Below are 21,967 nucleotides of genomic sequence, written 5' to 3'. Positions count from 1 at the left end.
TTAAGTTGGCCACCTCCTCAACTTTGTCACCAAACCAGTTTCCTCCACTCAAAGATTTAAAGTGAGAATATACTTGGCAGTGTCCACACCAGGCTCTGAGGCTCATATGTGAGAATATTACGCCTGCAATTTATAAAATTCAGTCAACCCTATAGACATCACACACAAGGTCACATACACCAAAAATTACACCGCAGCTCTCTACTCCACCTACCTTACCTCAAAAGCTTTAGAAAATTAAAAAAAAACACCCTTCATTTGTTACAACTGCAATGCAAATTAACCAGTAAACCATTCCAAAACATAGACCCTGCCACATATAAAGACATCACACATAATTTACTTATTTTTTCTGGGGATGGAGCAGTTCAGATATTGCTTTTGGGTGAGGCTGAGGCGTACTGAAGAAGTTGCAGCGGGGTAGTTTTTGGAGTTGAGGAGTTTGGAGGTGATGAGGCAGTTGCAGGGGAGTAGTTTGGGATTGGGGCATCTTGGGTGGTAGTGATGCAGTTGAAGTGGGACAGGTTTCAGGCTGGAGCAGTTTGACAGGTGGTAAGGCAGTAGTGGGGAAGCAGTAGTTTTTTTTGTTTTGGGGTTGGGTAGTTTTTTGTGGTGGGCAGTTGTGAGGGAAAAGGGGTAGATTTGTAGGTGGTGAGAGTAGAGAACAGGGGTGAGGCAGTTTGAAAGGAGGAATTCCTTAACTGTTATGTTTTATTCTATTCGAGTTTCTATGCTGCATAAAGTGGAGCTGCTTCTCTTATAGGGAGGGGAGGGGAAATGGGACTTGATATACTGCCTATCTGAGGTTTTTGCAACTACATTCAAAGCTGTTTACATATAATCAGGTACTTGTACCAGGGGCAATGGAGGGTTAAGTGACTTGTCCAGAGTCACAAGGAGCTGCAGTGGGAATCAAACTCAGTTCCCCAGGATCAAAGTCCACTGCTCTAACCACTAGGCTACTCCTCCACTGGTCCATTTTAGGGGAGGGGGATTATTTCTATGGAACCCCTGGCCAATTTCAAACTCAATGTCTCTTTTCCTCTATGCCATGCTTTATTCCATTCCAATTAATTTTTAGACTATTTTGTCCCCAGATAGACATTTCTCAACTTCTTATGTACAATTCTTTCTAACTTCTAACAGATATACATTTCCCAATGCTACATATTCTGATCTTTAAAAACTAAAAATAAACTTTTTTTGTTTTCTACCTTTATTGTCTGAGCATTGAGTTTCCTAATAGTTTACTCACCAAATTGGCCGTTTCTTCAGATCTAGACAAGAGAGGTGGTATGCCTTAGTACAAAAACTTCCTGTCACATATTACAAGTTCGCCCCCCATCACCACAACGAAAACAATAATCTTCGGATTCTTTTTTTCCTTCACTCCTCCCTTTGCGTTTCCTTGCTTTCTTTTTGGCCTTTTTGCATTTTTCATCTGCAGAATTAGTAGAGGAATTCTAGAAGGAAAAGGCACAAGAAACTTTATGTTATCAACTTGTTAGACTTCTTACTAGAAAACAATTTCAATATTCAGACATTTTTTTTGTTACATTTGTACCTCACGCTTTCCCACTCATTGCAGGCTCAATGTGGCTTACATGGGCAATGGAGGGTTAAGTGACTTGCCCAGAGTCACAAGGAGCTGCCTGTGCCTGAAGTGGGAATTGAACTCAGTTCCTCAGCACCAAAGTCTGCCACCCTAACCACTAGGCCACTCCTCCACTCCATAAAATATTTCAAACATATACAATACATCAAAGTTTCTTAAGATGTTTTTCGTGACAGCAGGATAATGGGTCACATGTGGCAGAAGTCTTCAGACAGTGCTGAGAACACATCACCTACTAAGCTTGGAAAAAAAGCTTTTCCATGCATGAATGGAATTTATATGCAGCTATTGCTTTGTGAAGCCCTTTAATCTACTATATATTGAGCACAACTTTCATACAGGAGGGCCAGTGTGTGTGACTGATCATACTGCTGCTTTGTAGAACACTTTTTACAGGTAAGCAACTTTGCTTATCCAGAGACAAACAAGATGACATAAGGGAATCTTGCTAAGGGTTGCCTTCAAAAGATGAGTGGAGGACATTTCTCAGTTTTATTTCTGTATTTTAAAATTTATTACAAAGAATACAACATGAAATAATTTAAAGAGCCCTACAAGAAGTGCACTTGGATTCTATTCCACAGAAATCTGAGAACAGACTGACCAATACCTTTGGGAAGTGTCTAAACAAAGAGATGTAAAATCTATGGACTGACTCTCACATTGAATCTTTGTGTATCTATCTTAACAGAAGTCAAATTTTTATGGGTCACCAGCAATGCCATGGCTGCCTGACCTGTCTTTTTTCAAGTCATGTCTGGGAATAACAGGAGATGCAATCTGAAACCAATTAAAAAGTGTGAGTGTGGGTATGGGGTGGGGGAGGGGAGGTGACAAGATGGTACCTGGTATATAGATACATCTAACTGCCCGCTTAATACTGTTGGATCATCTTTGTAGTTCTATCTTTTTGATGGATTATATCTAAGAGGAAGTGATCAATGATGCTTATCTGGTATGGCACTAATAGATGGGGATGGTTAAGGAGTGGAGGAGTGGCCTAGTGGTAGGATGGTGGACTTTGGTCCTGGGGAACTGAGTTCGATTCCCACTTCAGACACAGGCAGCTCCTTGTGACTCTGGGCAAGTCACTTAACCCTCCATTGCCCATGTAAGCCGCATTGAGCCTGCCATGAGTGGGAAAGCGCGGGGTTCAAATGTAACAAAAAAAACAAAAACAAAAAAAAGATGACGAGTCAAGCAGCATGGTTGATTCTACACTACTACCATTATCACCGAAGCAGGAATCCATCCTCCACACCTTCCAGACGCTCAAGAATATTCCCCACCTTCAAGGATAAGCCACTGTTTAAGGTTTATCTAGTGCTAAGCCAGGATAGGCCAAGAAGCCATTATATCTCTGAAGTAGGAATCCATCCTCCACGTCTTCCAGACGCTCAAGAATATTCCCCACTGACAAGGATAGACCACTGTTTCAAGGCTTATCTGGTGCTAAGCCAGGATAGGCCAAGAGGCCATAGAAGGTAAGATGTAGTGGCTGATGGGTATTGGTTCCACTGGTAGGATAGTGTGTCAACTCTAGGAATGCCTGAGCAAAACACCAGCAGGGGCCATGGCCTATTGTTGACTGGTGAAGTGATGAGAAAATCAGCTGTTTTTGAATACATCTAAAACTCAGGTGATGGCTTTATCAGATTTTCATCTAACAGATATGCCATTACAGTTCTCACTTGATGATTTTAATATACCTATTGTGCAAGTATATTGTTAGGCTCTTCTTTGTTAATAAGGACTCACCTATGAAAAGTTATCTGGATGATTTTTCATAAACTAAGAATGATAATGTGACTACGTGATTTCTTAACATCAGTTCTTAGAAACATACAAATTTCAGATTGTTTTAATAAGGACCATATTTCACCAATTTTGTTTAAATGACGTGGAGGGGCATAATCGAATGGGGATAACCATCTCTAAGGACGTTCCAGCGAAGGGGCGGGGAAACCAATATTATGAAAACAAGATGGACGTCCATCTTTCATTTCGATAATATGGTCAGGGATGGCCAAATCTCAACATTTAGGTCGACCTTAGAGATGGTCGTCCTTAGAGATGGTTGTCCCTGGTTTTCGGCCATAATGGAAACTGATGGCAGCCATCTCAAAAATGACCAAATCCAAGCCCTTTGGTCGTGGGAGAAGCCAGCATTCGTAGTGCACTGGTACTCCTCACATGCCAAGGCACCAGCTGGGCATCCTAGGGGACACTGCAGTGGACTTCACAAATTGCTCCCAGGTGCATAGCTCCCTTACCTTGGGTGCTGAGCCCCCCAACCCCCCCTAAAACCCACTCCCCACAACTGTACACCACTACCATATTTGAAGGAGTAAACAAACGTGGACAAAGGGGAGCCGGTTGATATTGTGTATCTGGATTTTCAAAAGGCGTTTGACAAAGTATCTCATGAAAGGCTACAGAGGAAATTGGAGGGTCATGGGATAGGAGGAAAAGTCCTATTGTGGATTAAAAATTGGTTGAAGGATAGGAAACAGAGAGTGGGGTTAAATGGGCAATATTCACAATGGAGAAGGGTAGTTAGTGGGGTTCCTCAGGGGTCTGTGCTAGGACCTCTGCTTTTTAATATATTTATAAATGATTTAGAGATGGGAGTAACTAGCGAGGTAATTAAATTTGCTGATAACACAAAGTCATTAACTCGCGACAGGACCTTACGAGACTGGTAGACTGGGCGGCTAGATGGCAGATGACGTTTAATGTGAGCAAGTGCAAGGTGATGCATGTGGGGAAAAAAGAACCTGAATTATAGCTACGTCATGCAAGGTTCCACGTTAGGAGTTACAGACCAAGAAAGGGATCTGGGTGTTGTCGATAATACACTGAAACCTTCTGCTCAGTGTGCTGCTACGGCTAGGAAAGCGAATAGAATGTTGGGTATTATTAGGAAAGGTATGGAAAACAGGTGTGAGGACGTTATAATGCCGTTGTATCGCTCCATGGTGCGACCGCACCTTGAGTATTGTGTTCAATTCTGGTCACAGCATCTCAAGAAAGATATAGTAGAATTGGAAAAGGTGCAGTGAAGAGCAACTAAAATGATAGCGGGGATGGGACGACTTCCCTATGAAAGACTAAGGTGGCTAGGGCTTTTCAGCTTGGAGAAGAGACGGCTGAGGGGAGACATGATAGAGGTATATAAAATAATGAGTGGAATGGAATAGGTGGATGTGAAGCGTCTGTTCACGCTTTCCAAAAATACTAGGACTAGGGGGCATGCGATGAAACTACAGTGTAGTAAATTTAAAACAAATCAGGAGAAAATGTTTCTTCACCTAACGCATAATTAAACTCTGGAATTCGTTTCCGGAGAACGTGGTGAAGGCGGTTAGCTTAGCAGAGTTTAAAAAGGGGTTAGACGGTTTCCTAAAGGACAAGTCCATAAACCGCTACTAAATGGACTTGAGAAAAATCCACAATTCCAGGAATAACATGTATAGAATGTTTGTACATTTGGGAAGCTCGCCAGGTGCCCTTGGCCTGGATTGGCCGCTGTCGTGGACAGGATGGTGGGGCTCGATGGACCCTTGGTCTTTTCCCAGTGTGGCATTACTTATGTACTTATACAGTTTGATTTTTGTTAGATGGTTAAAAGGACTTGAAAGATCCCAAGCCAACTGCTGATGAATATGCTGAATTTTTGGATAACCTGAGGTCCCTGGGGGTTTTGCCATTGAGGACTAATGAGGCGAAAGGGGAGTTGAGACTGTTGCTGAAATCTGGCCAATTTTGGTTACCGCCAAAGTGACTCCCACAAGTCACTATTGGACCCTTGCTCTTCAGGGGCGATTCGGCAGTTGATAGGGGCAGTTGGCTTCAGCCATGAGTATTATCAATAAATTTTGTGTGAGGGAGTATGTGCAGAGATTTGAAAGCAGGCGACGGTTAGAACCTTTGTTGAAGAAACCAGGCTTGATACTCTGGTTTTAGGTAATTATCATCCAATTTCAGCAGTTCTATTCCTGGGTAAAGTGATGGAAAAAATAGTGTTATGACAACCAGATCGGTTTATTGAAGAAGTTGGTTGTTAGATCCTTACCAATTTGGTTTTTAGGTAGGCATTTGGAATTGAGTCTCTCTTGTTGCCAACAGTTGATGGGCTGAGTATTTTCTTTGTATCAGAAGTATGCTTTTGTCTTGTGTCCCCTGATGTATCTGGGGCCTTTAACTCTGTTAATATTCACTTGTTGTCATCGAAGTTGTGTCATTGGGAATGATGTGGACAAGTAAATGCTTGGTTACATCTTATCTTTTAGTGCAGTCGCTGTTTGTGCGGAGTGGGGGGAGGGTTCCTGGAGGTTTTGTTGAGTAGAAGGGTACAACCTGCTAGTTAATGTTTATATGTCATCTTTGGTAAGGTTTTTCAGGGATTAAGAATTGAGTAGCCTCTTTTTAAAAAAATGTTTTTATTAATAAGAGTAACAGACTTCCATCTTACAACCAGTGTATGATAGTCATTCTTCTTTCCGATTGTCTCATGGGAAATTGACCTTGAAGTGAAGTTACAATACTAGCTTGGATAAGATTGATGCATGATTGTGTGAACATGGTTTGCTACTAAATTTAGCAAAGTCAGAAGAAAAGATTGTTGGAAAAACTAAGGAAGAGAGGTGGCCTGAGCTTTTAAATGTGAATAATGTAAACCTGCCACTTCAGAAAGTAATGAAGTTGTAAAGTATGTCCTTTATTGGGTTAACTATGAAAAATCAGGTTTTAAATATTGTTCATGCATGTTTTGCACATTTGCTATATAGATTGAAACCAATGCTCCCATTGCATGTTGTTGTTTCAGTTGGATTAATGCAATGCCTTTGTTATGATCCTACTGGGACAAGCAGGGTAGCGACAGGGTCTTGGTCCTAATTGGCTATCTCAGGGATTGGGCTGACATCTGAGGCAGATGATGCCAGAAGCCAGACCCTATTTAAGCCTATCTCTGCTTGCACAGGATGCTCTAGCGTTACTTCCCTCAGCTGTGAGCTTACCTTGTTTCTCCTTTGAGAGTGCGTGTGGCACAGCGTGAGTTCTCTTTATGTACAATTAGTCATTACCCTCTGTTGTCTGTATTTGTTCTTTGAGTCTGTAGGAGCTTGCTCCCTCTGTTTAAGCTCTGCTGTTGCTCAGTTGTAAGCTGTTTGTGTGGGTTACCATTAACCCTTTTCTTTCCGTGTTTGTTGTTTGTGTCCCTGGGAGCTTGCTTCCTCTGTTTTGCTCTGCTGTACCTCAGCTGTCAGGACTGCTCTCCAAGCCATCTCTCTGAGTGATTTCCCTTTAACCCTTTACTTGCTGTAGCTGCTGTTTGAATCTTGTGAGGACTGCTCTCCATTAAGCTGGCTTTCTGTGAGGTTTCCCTTTAACTCTTTACTTGCTGTATTTGCTGTTTGAGTTTTGTGAGGACTGCTCTCCGTTAAGACCTGTGGCACAGCTTGAGCCGTCTCTCTGTGTGGTTTCCCTTTCACCCTTTACTTGCAGTATCTCTTGTTTGAATCCTGTTTGGGCTGCTCGTATGTTTAAGCTGTGTGGTACAGCTCGAGCTGCCTCTCTCTGTGGATTCCCTTATCCAGCATCTGTGTCTTTGGTCTGGTGACCTTTCGTTGGAGACTGTGTTGTGCAGTGTGCGCGGCCTGGGTGGCGTTGCCTTCTGTGACTGTGCTCCATTCCTTGTTCTCTTCCTTTCCCTTTTGTGTGCTTGGGTACGTTTGGATTCTGTACGTGTGGATTCCAGTTCAGCCTTGCGGCCCATACGAGTGGTCTACTTACCTTTCTGGTGGTGCTCTCCAGTCTCCTTGAGTGTGCTGGGCTTTGTACCCTTTGTCTCTGCATAGCGTGAACTCGGTCTGCCCTAGGCCTCGGCCCAGGTCCAAGGGCTCACGATCAAACATAACAGCCTTGTATCTTAGCATGTCTAAGGCCAGGATCAAGGCACTGCAGATAGAGCAAAATGCTTCTTCTAGGCTTTTGGTTGGAGTACCAAAATGTAAACATATAACACGAATTTTGAAGCATTTGCACTGGTTGCCTATTCAGTTTAGAGTACAACTCAAAGTTTTATGCTCTGTGTATCTGCCTACTCCATTGTATTTTAAGGAGATTTTTTTCAGTGCATCAAACAGGAAGGTCCCTAAGGTCAGAGACTGCAATGAGGCTGTCAATGGAGGCTTTTGTCAAAACATGTCATTGTGATACAAGAGCTGCTGCATTCTCAGTATCAGGGATTGTGATGTGGAATGCTTTAGCAGGACAATTGCGCTTATGTGCTGGTGTACTTCAGTTTAAGAGGCTTTTAAAGACTATTTGTGGATGTAAGGATATGGATGGAACTTACAGTAGTACTATCTCTGTATTGTGTCTGTACTCTTTTTGTGATAATTCAGAATTTTTTTTTTAATGTTTGAGTTTTGTGATGGTTAGTTTTATTGTTTTTAAGCTTGCTTTGTTTTATATAAATCAACTAGATGTAGGCAGTATACAAGGTTTGAAAATAAATAAGAACATAAGCGTTGCCAGATTGGGATAGACTGAAGATCCATCAAGCCCAGCATCCTGTTTCCAACAGTGACCAATCCAAGTTACAAGTACTTGGTAAGATCCCAAAAGAGTACAATAAATTTTATACTGCTTATCCTAGAAATAAGCAGTGGATTCTGACCAAGTCCATCTTAATAATGGCTTATGGACTTTCTTTTAGGAAATTATCCAAACCTTTTTTAAACCCCGCCAAGATAAAGCAAAGATACATACCTGTAGCAGGTATTCTCCGAGGACAGCAGACTGATTGTTCTCACTGATAGGGTGACGTCCACGGCAGCCCGAGGTCCGGAAATGTTCCTAGCAACAAACGTTTGCTAGAGCCTTTGGTCGCGTGTGGGTGCGCACACCGCGGCCACCATCCCGCCCATTGCGCGGGGACATCAGTTAGATCAAAAAGCAAGGAAGAAAGAAGGAACAATTCCAAAGGGGAGGAGGGCGGGTTTGTGAGAACAATCAGCCTGCTGTCCTCAGAGAATACCTGCTACAGGTATGTATCTTCGCTTTCTCCGAGGACAAGCAGGCTGCTTGTTCTCACTGATGGGGTATCCCTAGCTCCCAAGGCTCACTCAAAACAACAAAGAAAGGTCAATTGGGCCTCGCAACGACGAGGACAGAACAAGGATTGACCTACGAAGAAAACAACTAACTGAGAGTGCAGCCTGGAAAAGAACAAAAATGGGCCTAGGGGGGTGGAGTTGGATCCTAAGTCTCAAACAGATACTGCAGCACCAACTGCCCAAACCGACTGTCGCGTCGGCTGCTGAAGGCAGTAATGAGATGTGAATGTGTGGACTGAAGACCACGTCGCAGCCTTGCAAAAGTCTTCAATAGTGGCTGACTTCAAGTGGGCCACTGACGCTGCCATGGCTGTAACACTATGAGCCGTGATATGACCCTCAAGAGTCAGCCCAGCTTGGGCATAAGTGAAGGAAATGCAATCTGCTAGCCAATTAGAAATGGTGCGTTTCCCGACAGAGACTCCCCTCCTATTGGGATCAAATGATACAAATATTTGGGCGGACTGTCTGAATGGGCTTGTCCGCTCCAGATAGAAGGCCAATGCTCTTTTGCAGTCCAAAGTGTGCAAACTGACGTTCAGCAGGGCACGTATGAGGTCGAGGAAAAAATGTTGGCAAGACAATTGACCGGTTCAGATGGAACTCCGACACCACCTTCGGCAAGAACTTAGGGTGAGTGCGGAGGACTACTCTGTTGTGATGAAATTTAGTATAGGGAGCATGGGCTACGAAGGCTTGAAGCTCACTGACTCTACGAGCTGAAGTAACAGCCACCAAGAAAATGACCTTCCAGGTCAAGTACTTCAGATGGCAGGAATTCAGTCGCTCAAAAGGAGCTTTCATCAGCTGGGTGAGAACGACGTTGAGATTCCATGACACTGTTGGAGGTCTGACAGGGGGCTTTGACAAAAGCAAACCTCTCATGAAGTGAACAACTAAAGGCTGACCTTCTACACGTTGATGGTAAGCACTGATTGCACTAAGATGAACCCTTACGGAGTTGGTCTTGAGACCAGACTCTGACAAGTGTAGAAGGTATTCAAGCAGGGTCTGTGTAGGACAAGAGCGAGGATCTAAGGCCTTGCTATCACACCAGACGGCAAACCTCCTCCATTTGAAAGAATAACACCGCTTCATGGAATCTTTCCTGGAAGCAAGCAAGACTCGAGAGACACCCTCAGAGAGACCCAAAGAGGCGAATTCTACGCGCTCTCTACATCCAGGCCGTGAGAGCCAGAGACCGGAGGTTGGGATGCAGAAGCGCCCCCTCGTTCTGAGGGTCGGAAAACTCTCCAATCTCCACGGTTCTTCTAAAGATAATTCCAGAAGAAAAGGGAACCAAACCTGACACGGCCAGAAGGGAGCAATCAGAATCATGGTTCCTCGGTCTTGCTTGAGTTTCAGCAGTCTTCCCCCCCAGAGGTATGGGAGGATACGCATACAGAAGACCCTGCCCCTAATTGAGGAGAAAAGCATCTGACGCTAGTCTGGAACAGAACTGAGGGACCTTGTGATTGAGCTGAGTGGCAAAAAGATCCACCAAGGGGGTGCCCCACGCTTGGAAGATCTTGCGCACCACACGCGATTTGAGTGACCACTCGTGAGGTTGCATTATCCTGCTCAATCTGTCGGCCAGACTGTTGCTTATGCCTGCCAGATACGTGGCTTGGAGAAACATGCCTCGACGACGGGCCCAAAGCCACATCTGGATGGCTTCCTGACACAAGGGGTGAGATCCGGTGCCCCCCTGCTTGTTGACGTAGTACATGGCAACCTGGTTGTCTGTCTGAATTTGGATAATTTGGTTGGACAGCCGATCTCTGAAAGCCTTTAGAATGTTCCAGATCGCTCGCAACTCCAGGAGATTGATCTGGAGACCTGATTCCTGGAGGGACCAAAGTCCTTGAGTGTGAAGCCCTCTACATGCGCTCCTCACCCCAGGAGGGACGCATCTGTCGTCAGCACTTTTTGTGGCTGAGGAATTTGGAATGGGTGTCCCAAGGTCAAATTGGATCGAATGGTCCACCACCGAAGAGAGTTGCGAAACCCGATGGACAATTGGATCACATCCTCTAGACTCCCTAAAGCTTGGTACCACTAGGAAGCTAGGGTCCACTGAGCTGATCTCATATGAAGGCGTGTCATGGAAGTCACATAGACTGTGGAGGCCATATGGCCGAGAAGTCTCAACATCTGCCGAGCTGTGATCTGCTGCGACACTCTGACCATGGAAACGAGACACAAAAGATTGTCTACCCTCGTCTCGGGAAGACAGGCATGAGCTGTCGTTGAGTCCAGCAGAGCTCCTATGAATTTTAGTTTTTGAACTGGAAGGAGATGGGATTTTGGGTAATTTAAAACAAACCCCAGTAGCTCCACAAGTTGAATAGTCATCTGCGTGGACTGCAGAGCTCCTGCCTCAGAGGTGCTCTTCACCAGCCAGTCGTCGAGGTAAGGAAACACATGCACCCCCAGTCTGCGTAGCGATGCAGCGACCACCGCCAGTCATTCTGTAAAGATCCGGGGTGCCGAGGCCAGACCAAAAGGCAGCACACAAGTGCAAGTGTTGCGTTCCAAGACGAAATCGAAGATATTTCTTGTGAGCTGGAAGTATCGAAATGTGGGTGTAGGCATCCTTTAAGTCCAGAGAGCATAGCCAATCGTTTTCCTGAATCATGGGAAGAAGGGTGCCCAGGGAAAGCATCCTGAACTTTTCTCGGACCAGGAATTTGTTCAGGGCCCTTAGGTCTAGGATAGAACGCATGCCCCCCCTGTTTTCTTTTGCACAAGGAAGTACCTGGAATAGAATCCCAGTCCTTCTTGCCCGGGTGGAACGGGCTCGACCACATTGGCGCTGAGAAGGGCGGAGAGTTCCTCTGCAAGTACCTGCCTGTGCTGGGAGCTGCAAGATTGAGCTCCCGGTGGGCAATTTGGAGGTGTAGAAGTCAAATTGAGGGTGTATCCTAACCGGACTATTTGACAAACCCACCGGTCAGAGGTTATGAGAGGCCACCTTTGGTGAAAAAATTTTAACCTCCCCCCGACTGGTAAGTTGTCCGGCAAGGACACGTTTACTGCAGCTATGCTCTTCTGGAGCCAGTCAAAAGCCCGTCCCTTGCTTTTACTGGGGAGCTGCAGGGGCCCGTTTAGGCGCACGCTGTTGACGAGAATGAGCGCGCTGGGGCTGAGACTGAGAAGACTGTCGGGAAGGTGGAGTGTACCTACGCTTATTATAAGAATAGGGAGCACTCCTCCTTCCCCTGAAAAAACGTCTACCTGTTGAGGTAGATGCTGAAGGCACCCGGTGGGAGAGATTGTCGAGGGCGGTGACCCGCTGGTTGAGCTGTTCAACAACCTGCTTGATCTTCTCACCAAAAATGTTATCTCCCCGGCAAGGAACATCTGTAAGCCGCTGCTGGGTCCTACTTTCCAGGTCAGAGGCACGCAGCCATGAGAGTCTGTGCATCACTATACCTTGAGCAGCAGACCTGGATGCAACATCAAAAGTGTCATAAGCACCCCTGGACAGGAATTTACAACACGCCTTCAGCTGCCTGACCACCTCCTGAAAAGGCCTGGCCTGCTCCGCAGGGAGCTTATCTACCAGGTCCGCCAGTTGCTTCACATTGTTCTGCATATGGATGCTCGTGTAGAGCTGGTATATGACTGGATCTTGGACAAGAGCATGGAGGACTGATAGGCCTTCCTCCCAAAGGAGTCGAGAGTTCTAGATTCCCGCCCCGGGGGCGCCGAGGCGCAATCTCTAGAACTTCCAGCTCTCTTCAGGGCAGAGTCCACAACCATAGAGTCGTGAGGTAACTGGGTCCTCATCAACTCAGGTTCTCCATGGACCCTATACTGTGACTCAATCTTCTTAGGGATGGTGGGATTAGATAAGGGGTTCGTCCAGTTCCTAAGCAAAGTCTCCTTGAGAACCTTATGCAAAGGAGCCATGGACGACTCCTTAGGTGGTGAAGGATAGTCGAGGACCTCGAGCATCTCAGTCCTGGGCTCATCCTCAGTAACCATCGGGAAGGGAATGCCCACAGACATTTCCCGGAAAAAAGAAGGAGAAGACTCCAGTGGAGAGAGCTTTTTTTCAGGAGAGGCAGTGGGGTCAGAAGAAAGACCACAAGACTCCTCGGAAGAGAAATACCTGGGATCCTCTTCCTCCCCCCACGAGGCCTCCTCTTCGGTGTCGGACAAAAGCTCTCGAACAGCAGTCTGAAACCAGGCCCGTCTCGACTCCGAGGAACGATGTCCTCGATGGTGTCGCCGACAAGTCGACTCCCTCGGCGGCGGCGGCGGTGAAGCTCCCTCCGACGACGGGGAGTCAACCTGGGTGGCAGCTGAAGCCGATGCCGCAACCGGTACCGGTGACCTCACCACAGGCAAAGAGCCAGCCGGCGCTTCTGCCAACGGTACCGAGGGCATCATGTAGCTATATAGTTTGGGTTCCTCTTTCCCACACATATCACTTTGCACTTGCTCACACTAAACGTCATCTGCGTGCGTCTGGTAGCGCTGTACAAATGCTAATAATAATATTTGGATGCCAGTCTCCCAGTCTTGTAAGGTCCTCTTTTAATTTTTCACCATCTTTTTGGGATTTAACAACTTTGTATAACTTTGTGTCGTCAACAAATTTAATTACCTCACTAGTTACTCCCGTCTTTAGATCATTTATAAATATGTTAAAAAGCAGTGGTCCAAGCACAGACCCCTGGAGAACCCAACCATCTACCCTTCTCCATTGAGAATACTGACCATTTAACTCTACTCTGTTTTCTTTTAACCAGTTTTTAATCCACAATACAACATTACCTCCTATCCCAACACTCTCCAATTTCCTCTGGAGTCTTTCACTAGGTCAGTGGTTCCCAAACCTAGTCCTGGAGGCACCACAGCCAGTTTATCAGTATATCCACACTGAATATTTATAAGATAGATTTGCATGCAGTGAAGGCAGTGCATGCAAATCTTTCTCATAAATATTCATATAATTTCACGGATCATCTATGGAACCTATTTTTCAAAATCGGTGTTACCTTGGCCACCCTCCAATCTTCTGGTACTATGCTTGATTTTAAAGAGAAATTACATATTACTAACAATAGTTCTGCAAGTTCATTTTTCAATTTTAACAGTACTCTGGATGAATACCTTCCGTGCTGGTGATTTGCTATTCTTCAATTTGTCAAATTACACCATTACATCTTCCAAGTTTACAGAGATTTCATTCAGTTTCTCTGACTTGTCAGCTTTGAATATCATTTCTGGCACCGGTATTTCTCCCAAATCTTCCTCGGTGAAGACCAAAGTAAAAGAGTCATTTAATCTCTCCGCTATGGCTTTGTCCTCCCTGAGTGCCCCTCAGTCATCTAGTGGCCCAACTGATTCTTTTGCCGGCTTCTTGCTTTTAATATACCTAAAAAAGGTTTTACTATGTGTTTTTGCCTCAAATGCAATCTTTTTTTCAAAGTCCCTCTTTGCCTTCCTTATCAGCGCTTTGCGTTTTCCTTATGCTGTTTCTTATTATTTCAGTCAGATCCTTCTTCCATTTTCTGAAGGATTTTCTTTTAGCTCTAATAGCTTCTTTCACCTCACTTTTTTTTTAACCATTTATTTTATTATTTTTCAAATATAAACTTGACAGTAGATATAACATTTCTAATACATCAAGAATGCTAACCAATAACCATCCATAACAGTTCCATATAGTCAGGTCTTATCTTCCTCTTCAACCCCCCCCCCCCCCCCCACCTCAACCCTCCTCCCTCCCAGGTGCTCTATCGACTCTTATCTTTCCCAGTATTGTATTATACACTACTGTCCAGAGATGTGCTGTGAGGATAACCATTGTTCGTAAGAATTCCAGATTTTCTGATGCTGCACCAAACGGCCAGTCCGCAGCGCCGTGAGTTTTGACATCAAGCAAATGTAGTCCAGTTTTTGCAGGACTCTCCGAAGGCCAGGTAGCGAAGGCTGCTTCCAAGCCGCTGCTAAAACCAGCTTACTTGCCACAAACAGCAAATTGATGTACGGGGTTCTGAACACCCTTAGGTCTGAAATGTAGCAAACAGTGGTCCATAAATTTCAGTATCTCTACCCAATAAGTCTGAGCATGTTTGCAGGTCCACCAAATGTGAAACATATCTCCTGTTGCATCGCACTGTCGCCAGCATTTAGCCGAGCCTGTCCGAAACATCTTTACCAGGCGATGTGGAGTATAGTACCAGCAATATAATATTTTGTGTCCACTTTCAATCATGGCACTAGAGATCGAGACTTTAAGCAGAGATCTAAATGTTAATTTCCATTGTGGGAACGTATATATCACCCCCAAGGCCTCCCCCATTTGGTCAAATAGTGTTCTATCGGATTGGAATATAAAAGTAACGCTCCGTAGAGTTTTGATATGCTGCCCTTCTCCCCCTCCCTTCATCAATCCACTTTCTAACCTAGTTTCAGGTAGACTAAGCTCTCCCTTTGCCCTTCGATTTATAAAATCTCGCACTTGATAGTATTGGAAAGCCTGCAGGGGGATAACCCATGTTCCCTGTTTCACTTCACTTTTTAACCATGCCGGCTGTCGTTTGGCCTTCCTTCCATTTTTTTTGTAAAAAACATTTTTATTGAATTAAGCAAAGAAACAGTGGCACCAATGAAAATCATATGTACAATTCAACTGTTGCTTCCAACATATGACAGCCAATTAAAAGATATAACCAAAATAGGGAGATTTGGCTCTTATAGCCCCCTACAACGAACATGGACAACCAGTGACCCAATTACCCAACTAAGCCCATTCCATCCATCCCACTCCCCTATTTAGTGCAACAATTTTTAGTTTAACTAATACATCAAAATAAGTGTAGACCACCCCATAATGTCCCCAAAAAGAATCCCCCCACATCAAATTCCCCTCTCTCTCCCACCTCCCCCAACCCACTCCAGAGAAACCCCTAATCTCCACTAGGTGCAAAGTGAGAAGCCCACCCCTCCTTCCACTGAACCGAAGTCCTATCATTAGCCACAGATAGCGCTAAGTTGATTAAGAATGTGGCTTCGTTCTTGGTGCGCTAAACTATACATATAATGTTCCCAAGTTAAATAAATGTGATGTTGTACCTTACAGTTTAAGTGGAAATCCCTAAGTTCCAACATGAGCAAAGCATGAAGTCTATTGCACCACTGCCAGTAGGAGGGAATGGCTTGTTTGGTCCAATTTACAAGAACACATTTCTTAACTACCAAACGTGCTTTGTGGATAAAAAAGTTTTGGTGGACAGTCCCAACCCTCAATGGTGAAACCCCTCCCAAAATAATACTATCGGGCAACATTCTCACCGTCTGTCTCATAATTCGTTCCAAATATCGAACCACTAATGTACAGAAAGCTTTAATCGCTGGGCAATCCCAAATGGCATGGTAAAAATTACCAGGGGAGCGGCCGCATTTATTACACTAAGGAGAGTCCACACCACCCATCTGGTACAACCGTGACTGTGAGGTGTAAGCCCTATAGACCACTCTTGTCTGAGACTCTCTAAGCTCTGCACTTCGTGTCCATTTGGGAATAGTACTCATACAGTGCAATAAGTCTTGCGAAGTGACCAATGTCCATAAGTCAGCTGACCAGTGCTCAGCGACAGTGTTGAGATCCCTCTGGGGACAATATTGCAATAATCTCTTGTGGAGCAAGGAGATCAATATAGAATCATTGGACGCCATCTCAAAGAGCTCATGAAGCTTAGTGATCAAATCCATCCCAAGGGAGGCCGTGGGAAGCGCTGTTACATAGTGGGATAACTGTTTATAAGCAAACCTGTCCGCCCAATCCAAAGTGTTAAGGAGTAATGACTCTAGGGTCTTCAGTACACCATTTGGCTCCACAAAGACAAACGCTAAAGTATTGGATTTCCTGTGTATACGTATTCCAGAGCCAATATCAAATCTGATCATATTATGATCACTGTCGCCATTTTGTTTACTAAAGGGGTTGCGGTGGATGTTCAGATGGTGGAGCAAGACCCCCTAGATTGATTTCTGCTAGTGGTGGGGACCATAGTGGCATTCAATATACCTTAGCTAACCTTTATATACCTAATGATAGGCAGGGAGCTTTCTTTAAAGAATGTCTGCCCCTTATCTTACAACACAAAGAATAGTATCTTATTGTAGGGAGTAGGGTGAGGGATTTTTAATTTAACTAGGAACCCAAATATGGATAATACAGGGGGGAAGGTGGTGTATAGTAGAAGGGACAGGTGAGAGTTCCACCAGCTTACTGATGCTTTAAATGTGATTGATACATGGAGAAGGCAGCACTCCACAGTTAAAACATCATCCAGTGCTGAAGGATTTGTACAATAGCCTGGTGGCCGTGAGAAATTGCAACTTTTAAAACTAAGATATTTTGGATTTAACAAGTACAGCAGACTGGTTAAGGTTAAGAAAATATGCTAAGTGAATCATCAAAAAAACACCTGTATACTTGAGCACGTGGTGTATAAGAGAGGAAACCTCATACAAACTGTGGCACTGCCTGGTGTATGTTTAACCAGGAAATAACCGCCACTCCTTCACCGTCAAAAAACCTTGCTCGACCGCTTCACCCGTCAAAATCTTTATCTCTTCTTGTAACATAGTAACATAGTAGATGACGGCAGAAAAAGACCTGCACAGTCCATCCAGTCTGCCCAAGAAGATAAATTCCTATGTGCTACTTTTTTATTTGTACTGTCCTCTTCAGGGCACAGACCGTATAGGTCTGGCCAGCCCTATCCCCGCCTCCCAACCACCAACCCCGCCTCCCACCACCAGCTCTGGCACAGACTGTATAAGTCTGCCCAGTACTATCCTCGCCTCCCAACTACCAGTCCCGCCTCCCACCACCAGCTCTGGCACAGACCCGTATAAGTCTGCCCAGCACTATCCCCGCCTCCCAACTACCAGTCCCCGCCTCCCACCACCAGCTCTGGCACAGACCCGTATAAGTCTGCCCAGCACTATCCCCGCCTCCCACCACCAGCTCTGGCACAGACCGTATAAGTCTGCCCAGCACTATCCCTGCCTCCCACCACCGGCTCTGGCACAGACTGTATAAGTCTGCCCAGCACTATCCCCGCCTCCCAACCACCAGCCCCGGCACAGACCGTATAAGTCTGCCCAGCACTAGTCCCGCCTCCCAACCACCAGCTTTGCCACCCATTCTAGGCTAAGCTCCTGAGGATCCCTTCCTTCTGCACAGGATTCCTTTATGTTTATCCCACGCATGTTTGAATTCCGTTACCGTTTTCATCTCCATCACCTCCCGCGGGAGGGCATTCCAAGCATGCACCACCCTCTCCGTGAAAAAATACTTCCTGACATTCTTCTTGAGTCTGCCCCCCTTCAATCTCATTTCATGCTCTCTCGTTCTACCGCCTTCCTGTAGTTTCCGCAGTGGGATCCGAGGTCAGGTGGACATATGCCTTAATGTCTGAAAGTTGTGACATGACCTCTGCGATGTACTTGCTTCTAACTTGTTGATTTGCTGTAGTAGCTCCAGGTTGTAGGACATTTTCAACACCACGGGACCGCGCAGCGGTCTGGAGCCGAGTCTAACGAGTTTTTTTCTATTTTGCTGTGTTTCAGCTCGCCGGGTTATGTGTTGAGGACCCTTGAGAAAGTGGAAGCGAAACAGGTCCGTCGGGACCTCAGCAGTGCGAAGTAACGGAGCCTAGCTACACAGCAGCATAAGATAAGTGTTGGCTATTTGGCCATTTCTCAGATCTTTGTTTAAGATGAGTGGTTAGACCAATTTTTTTGCCATTCAAGCACGTATTAAATGCCCAGCAGAGAGGTTTTCACCCATGATTACTTTTTCACTGTGAGCCTTGCTTATTTCCTGGTTAAACATATACCAGGCAGTGCCACAGTTTGTATGAGGTTTCCTCTCTTATACACCATGTGCTCCAGTATACAGGTGTTTTTTGTTGATTCACTTAGCATATTGGTATTATACAGTCAAAGTGTGAATCAGGACTATTTTTGTATACTTTGATAAGGTTAAGAAAACACAGAACAATATATTACATATTCGGGTGGCTGATAGGGCCAAGGACTTTAGAGTGTGGTTTGTGGATTATTAAAGGACTTTATACTCCCTTTGAGGAGCCAGGGGACAAGGAGCAGATAGAGACCTACCTGAACTCGAGGTCCCGGATGCTGTCTGACTGGATTGGCCGCTTATTGCAATAGAACTCTGCCAGGCACTTCGCAAGATGAAGTGTGGCAGGTCGCCAGGCCTTGATGGGTTTTTGGTGAAATTTTATAAGTGTTTCCAGGGCCACATGAACTTCAGTTTGTATTTATTTACTTACTTATATATGACATTTAAGATCCTGGATTAAACATGAATTATTATAGAGCCTTTAGCCCAAGAAGAGAGTGGGCCCAGATTTGTGGGGTGATGTTGAATAGTAGGGAACACAAACAGCCTGTTTGCGGATGATCTTCTCTTTATCCTAAACAGCCCAATTAACTTGCTGAGAGAGGTGGTGCAGAAGTTGCAGGCGTATGGTCAGGTGTCGGGATTCAGGGAAAATATGACTTAAGTTGGAGCTCTTGAAAGAGGTACTTGTATACACCCTATGGGCTTAGTATCCTTTTAAATGGATTCTCTCAGATATTTGGGTATACATCTAGGGATCTAGGGGAGCGAGGTACAAACCTTTATGATTTGAACTACAGACCAGCAATTTACAAAATACAACATGAGTTGGACCAATGAGATAGGTTCTGCTGTTTTTTTAGTGGTTGGGAAGCATAGAAATTCTGAAAATACCGATTCTGCCCAGTGGCGTTCCTAGGGGGGCTGACACCCGGGGTGGATCGCTGATGCGCCCCGCCCCCCCGGGTGCAGCACCCCCCCACACAGCGAAAGAACCCCCCCTGGGTGCACGCTGCTGGGAGGGGGGGGGGGGGTGCCACGCGCCTGCTGGCTCTTCGTTTTCATGCTCCCTCTGCCCCAGAACAGGAAGTAACCTGTTCCGGGGCAAAGGGAGCATGAAAACGAAGAGCCGGCAGGCGCGCGGCACCCGGGGCGGACCGCCCCCACCTTGTACGCCACTGATTCTGCCCCAGGTACTATTCATGTATTGCCAATTTTTTTCCTTGGGGGGGGGGGGGGGGGGGGAATCCTTGACCAGCTGGGAGCAGGAATACCTGAGAGTGCGGAGAATGATAATGCAACTGTATAAAATGGACTTAAAAAGTATTACCAGACTGCCCAGTTACAGGCAACATTAGTAGCAGACCAATGAATGTAAGCAGTGGGTGGATCTAGAGCAAGAGGGGGTGGGGGATGTGATTCTGATGCATTTACCATGACTGTCTGGGTAATGATATGAGGGTGGGCTGTGGGAACCCCTTTCAGGGGCAGACTATGAAGATTTGGAACCATACTAGAGGGTTGCTACTAGAGGGGTGGAAATATGCTTGGTTTATGTTTTTCCAATATAAACCCAAATTTGAACCAGGGAGAAGGCAGTTGGTGTTCCAGAGGTGGGAAGAGCGGGGCTTGGTCTGTGTAGAACAAAGTTGTGATCAACCTACAGGGCATGCGTTACCTTTTGAAGAGCTGCAGGCCAAGTATGGATTACCCTGGGTGACCATTTCCCTATCTACAAGTGCAGCACTATATTCAGAGCTCTGGTTTGTTATAGGAGGTATCCCAGGGGAAAACTACTATTACTAAAAATCATTGCTATAGTGCTACTAGATGTATGCAGTGCTGTACACTTGAACATGTAAGAGTCACTCCCTACTCAACAGAGGACAAACAGAACAAAAAAGGGATAAGGGAATTACTTAAGGTGGGAATGAAAAACAGACATGGGTACTGAACAAGTGAATAGGAGTTAGAGTTAAACACAGCCTCAAAAAGGTGGGCTTTTAGCTTAGATTTGACAACGGCCAGAGATAGATCTTGACATATTGACATTATTGCTGAGGCCTCAGCAGCAAAAGGGGGCGACTTCCCAAATTTATAAATGTCTTATAATAGTAAGAGAGGCATAAAGTTAGGATATATTAAGGCTTCAGAGGATGATCTGGGCTTTAGAGGGTGAGGACTGCAATAATTGAAAATGGGTATAAAGTGTTGATGCAGTGGTTTTATATATCTGTGCAACTGGACATAATGCTGGGAACTGGTATTGGGCAGGAGGGGAATGTGGTGAACATGGTACCAACATTCATATGTGGTGGGAATGTAGGAAGATTGGGTTTTTTTGGGAGAGGGCATTTTTGATCTTATTGTAAATCCTTTGTAAGCAGATAGATCCTGCACTCCTATCCTTGCCTCAGAGACAGGAGTAGCCTTCTGGAGGTCTCCTGGAGGGTGGACCCTCGAGTAAATCTTTTCTCCCCCAGGCAGAACCCCAGGTAAGAAAAACTCTCTCTAAATAAGTATTAAATGTAATAAATGTTTATTCAGAATAGCAAAAGAAGCCAATACGTAATTATTGAAATATCTACTATAATAAAACTCACCCTCAACGTTCTGAAGACAACGTTATGAAGTCACTCAGTCACTCACTGAAAGGTTCATGGATTCATGGTGGTGAAGCCACAACACTGACCATATCTCTCTGCCCCGCCCTCGCATGACGGACCAATCAGAAAAAACACCCTCAACATTCTGAAACACAAAGGACCATCACAACACCGTTCCCAGGCAACACTAGGCAACGTAAGAAGGACCAATCAGAGGAAACTACGTGACAATAAGGGAGGAGTATTCCCCAGCAGAATGGCTCATTATCTGTGCAGCACGGAGGAGCACAGAACCACCGCTGGAACGATGCGAGAAGAATATTCCTGCTGTGGGTATGTGCAAAAATAGACCGGGAGGGGGGGGGGGGGGGGGTGGGGGGAGAAATTTTTAAATGCCTAATGCCAGTACTGAAGAGTGCCAGAGGGCCTATAGCACAGACTATATTTGGGATCGCTTGACATGGAGTCAGAGGAGCCGGAAAACAACGTGCCCGTCACCATCTGGGACGTGGGCAAACAGGACAAGCTGCGGCCCAGCTGGAAGGATTACCCGCGACCCAGCCAGCAGCAAACAGCGACCAAGGAAGGGGGAGGAGTACTCCTTCCCTGCCTAGGAATCGCTGGAGACTGGCTGCCAAACTAACGAAACAACCGCACACCGATGCACCACCTCCAACATTCGAAAGGCATCCACTCTTTCTTCAACAGAAATGCAAACTAATAA

At 45.4% G+C, this 21,967-nt stretch overlaps 1 protein-coding gene across 1 annotated transcript in view; it reads right to left on the bottom strand.

Moving 5' to 3' along the window:
* Nucleotides 1-21,967, bottom strand: part of NSD2 (nuclear receptor binding SET domain protein 2) — a 505,993-nt gene that overhangs the window by 19,458 nt on the left and 464,568 nt on the right. Inside the window, exon 22 of the mRNA XM_030191106.1 lies at nt 1,256-1,463. Within this exon, the coding sequence (XP_030046966.1) occupies nt 1,320-1,463 (144 nt within the window). The 3' untranslated portion in view covers nt 1,256-1,319. The remainder of the gene's footprint in view (nt 1-1,255; nt 1,464-21,967) is intronic.

This window comes from Microcaecilia unicolor, chromosome 2 (assembly GCF_901765095.1).
Source record: "Microcaecilia unicolor chromosome 2, aMicUni1.1, whole genome shotgun sequence".
NCBI classification, from domain to species: domain Eukaryota; kingdom Metazoa; phylum Chordata; class Amphibia; order Gymnophiona; family Siphonopidae; genus Microcaecilia; species Microcaecilia unicolor.
Note: the sequence above shows the minus strand (reverse complement) of the source record. Positions and strands in the feature narration are given on the sequence as shown.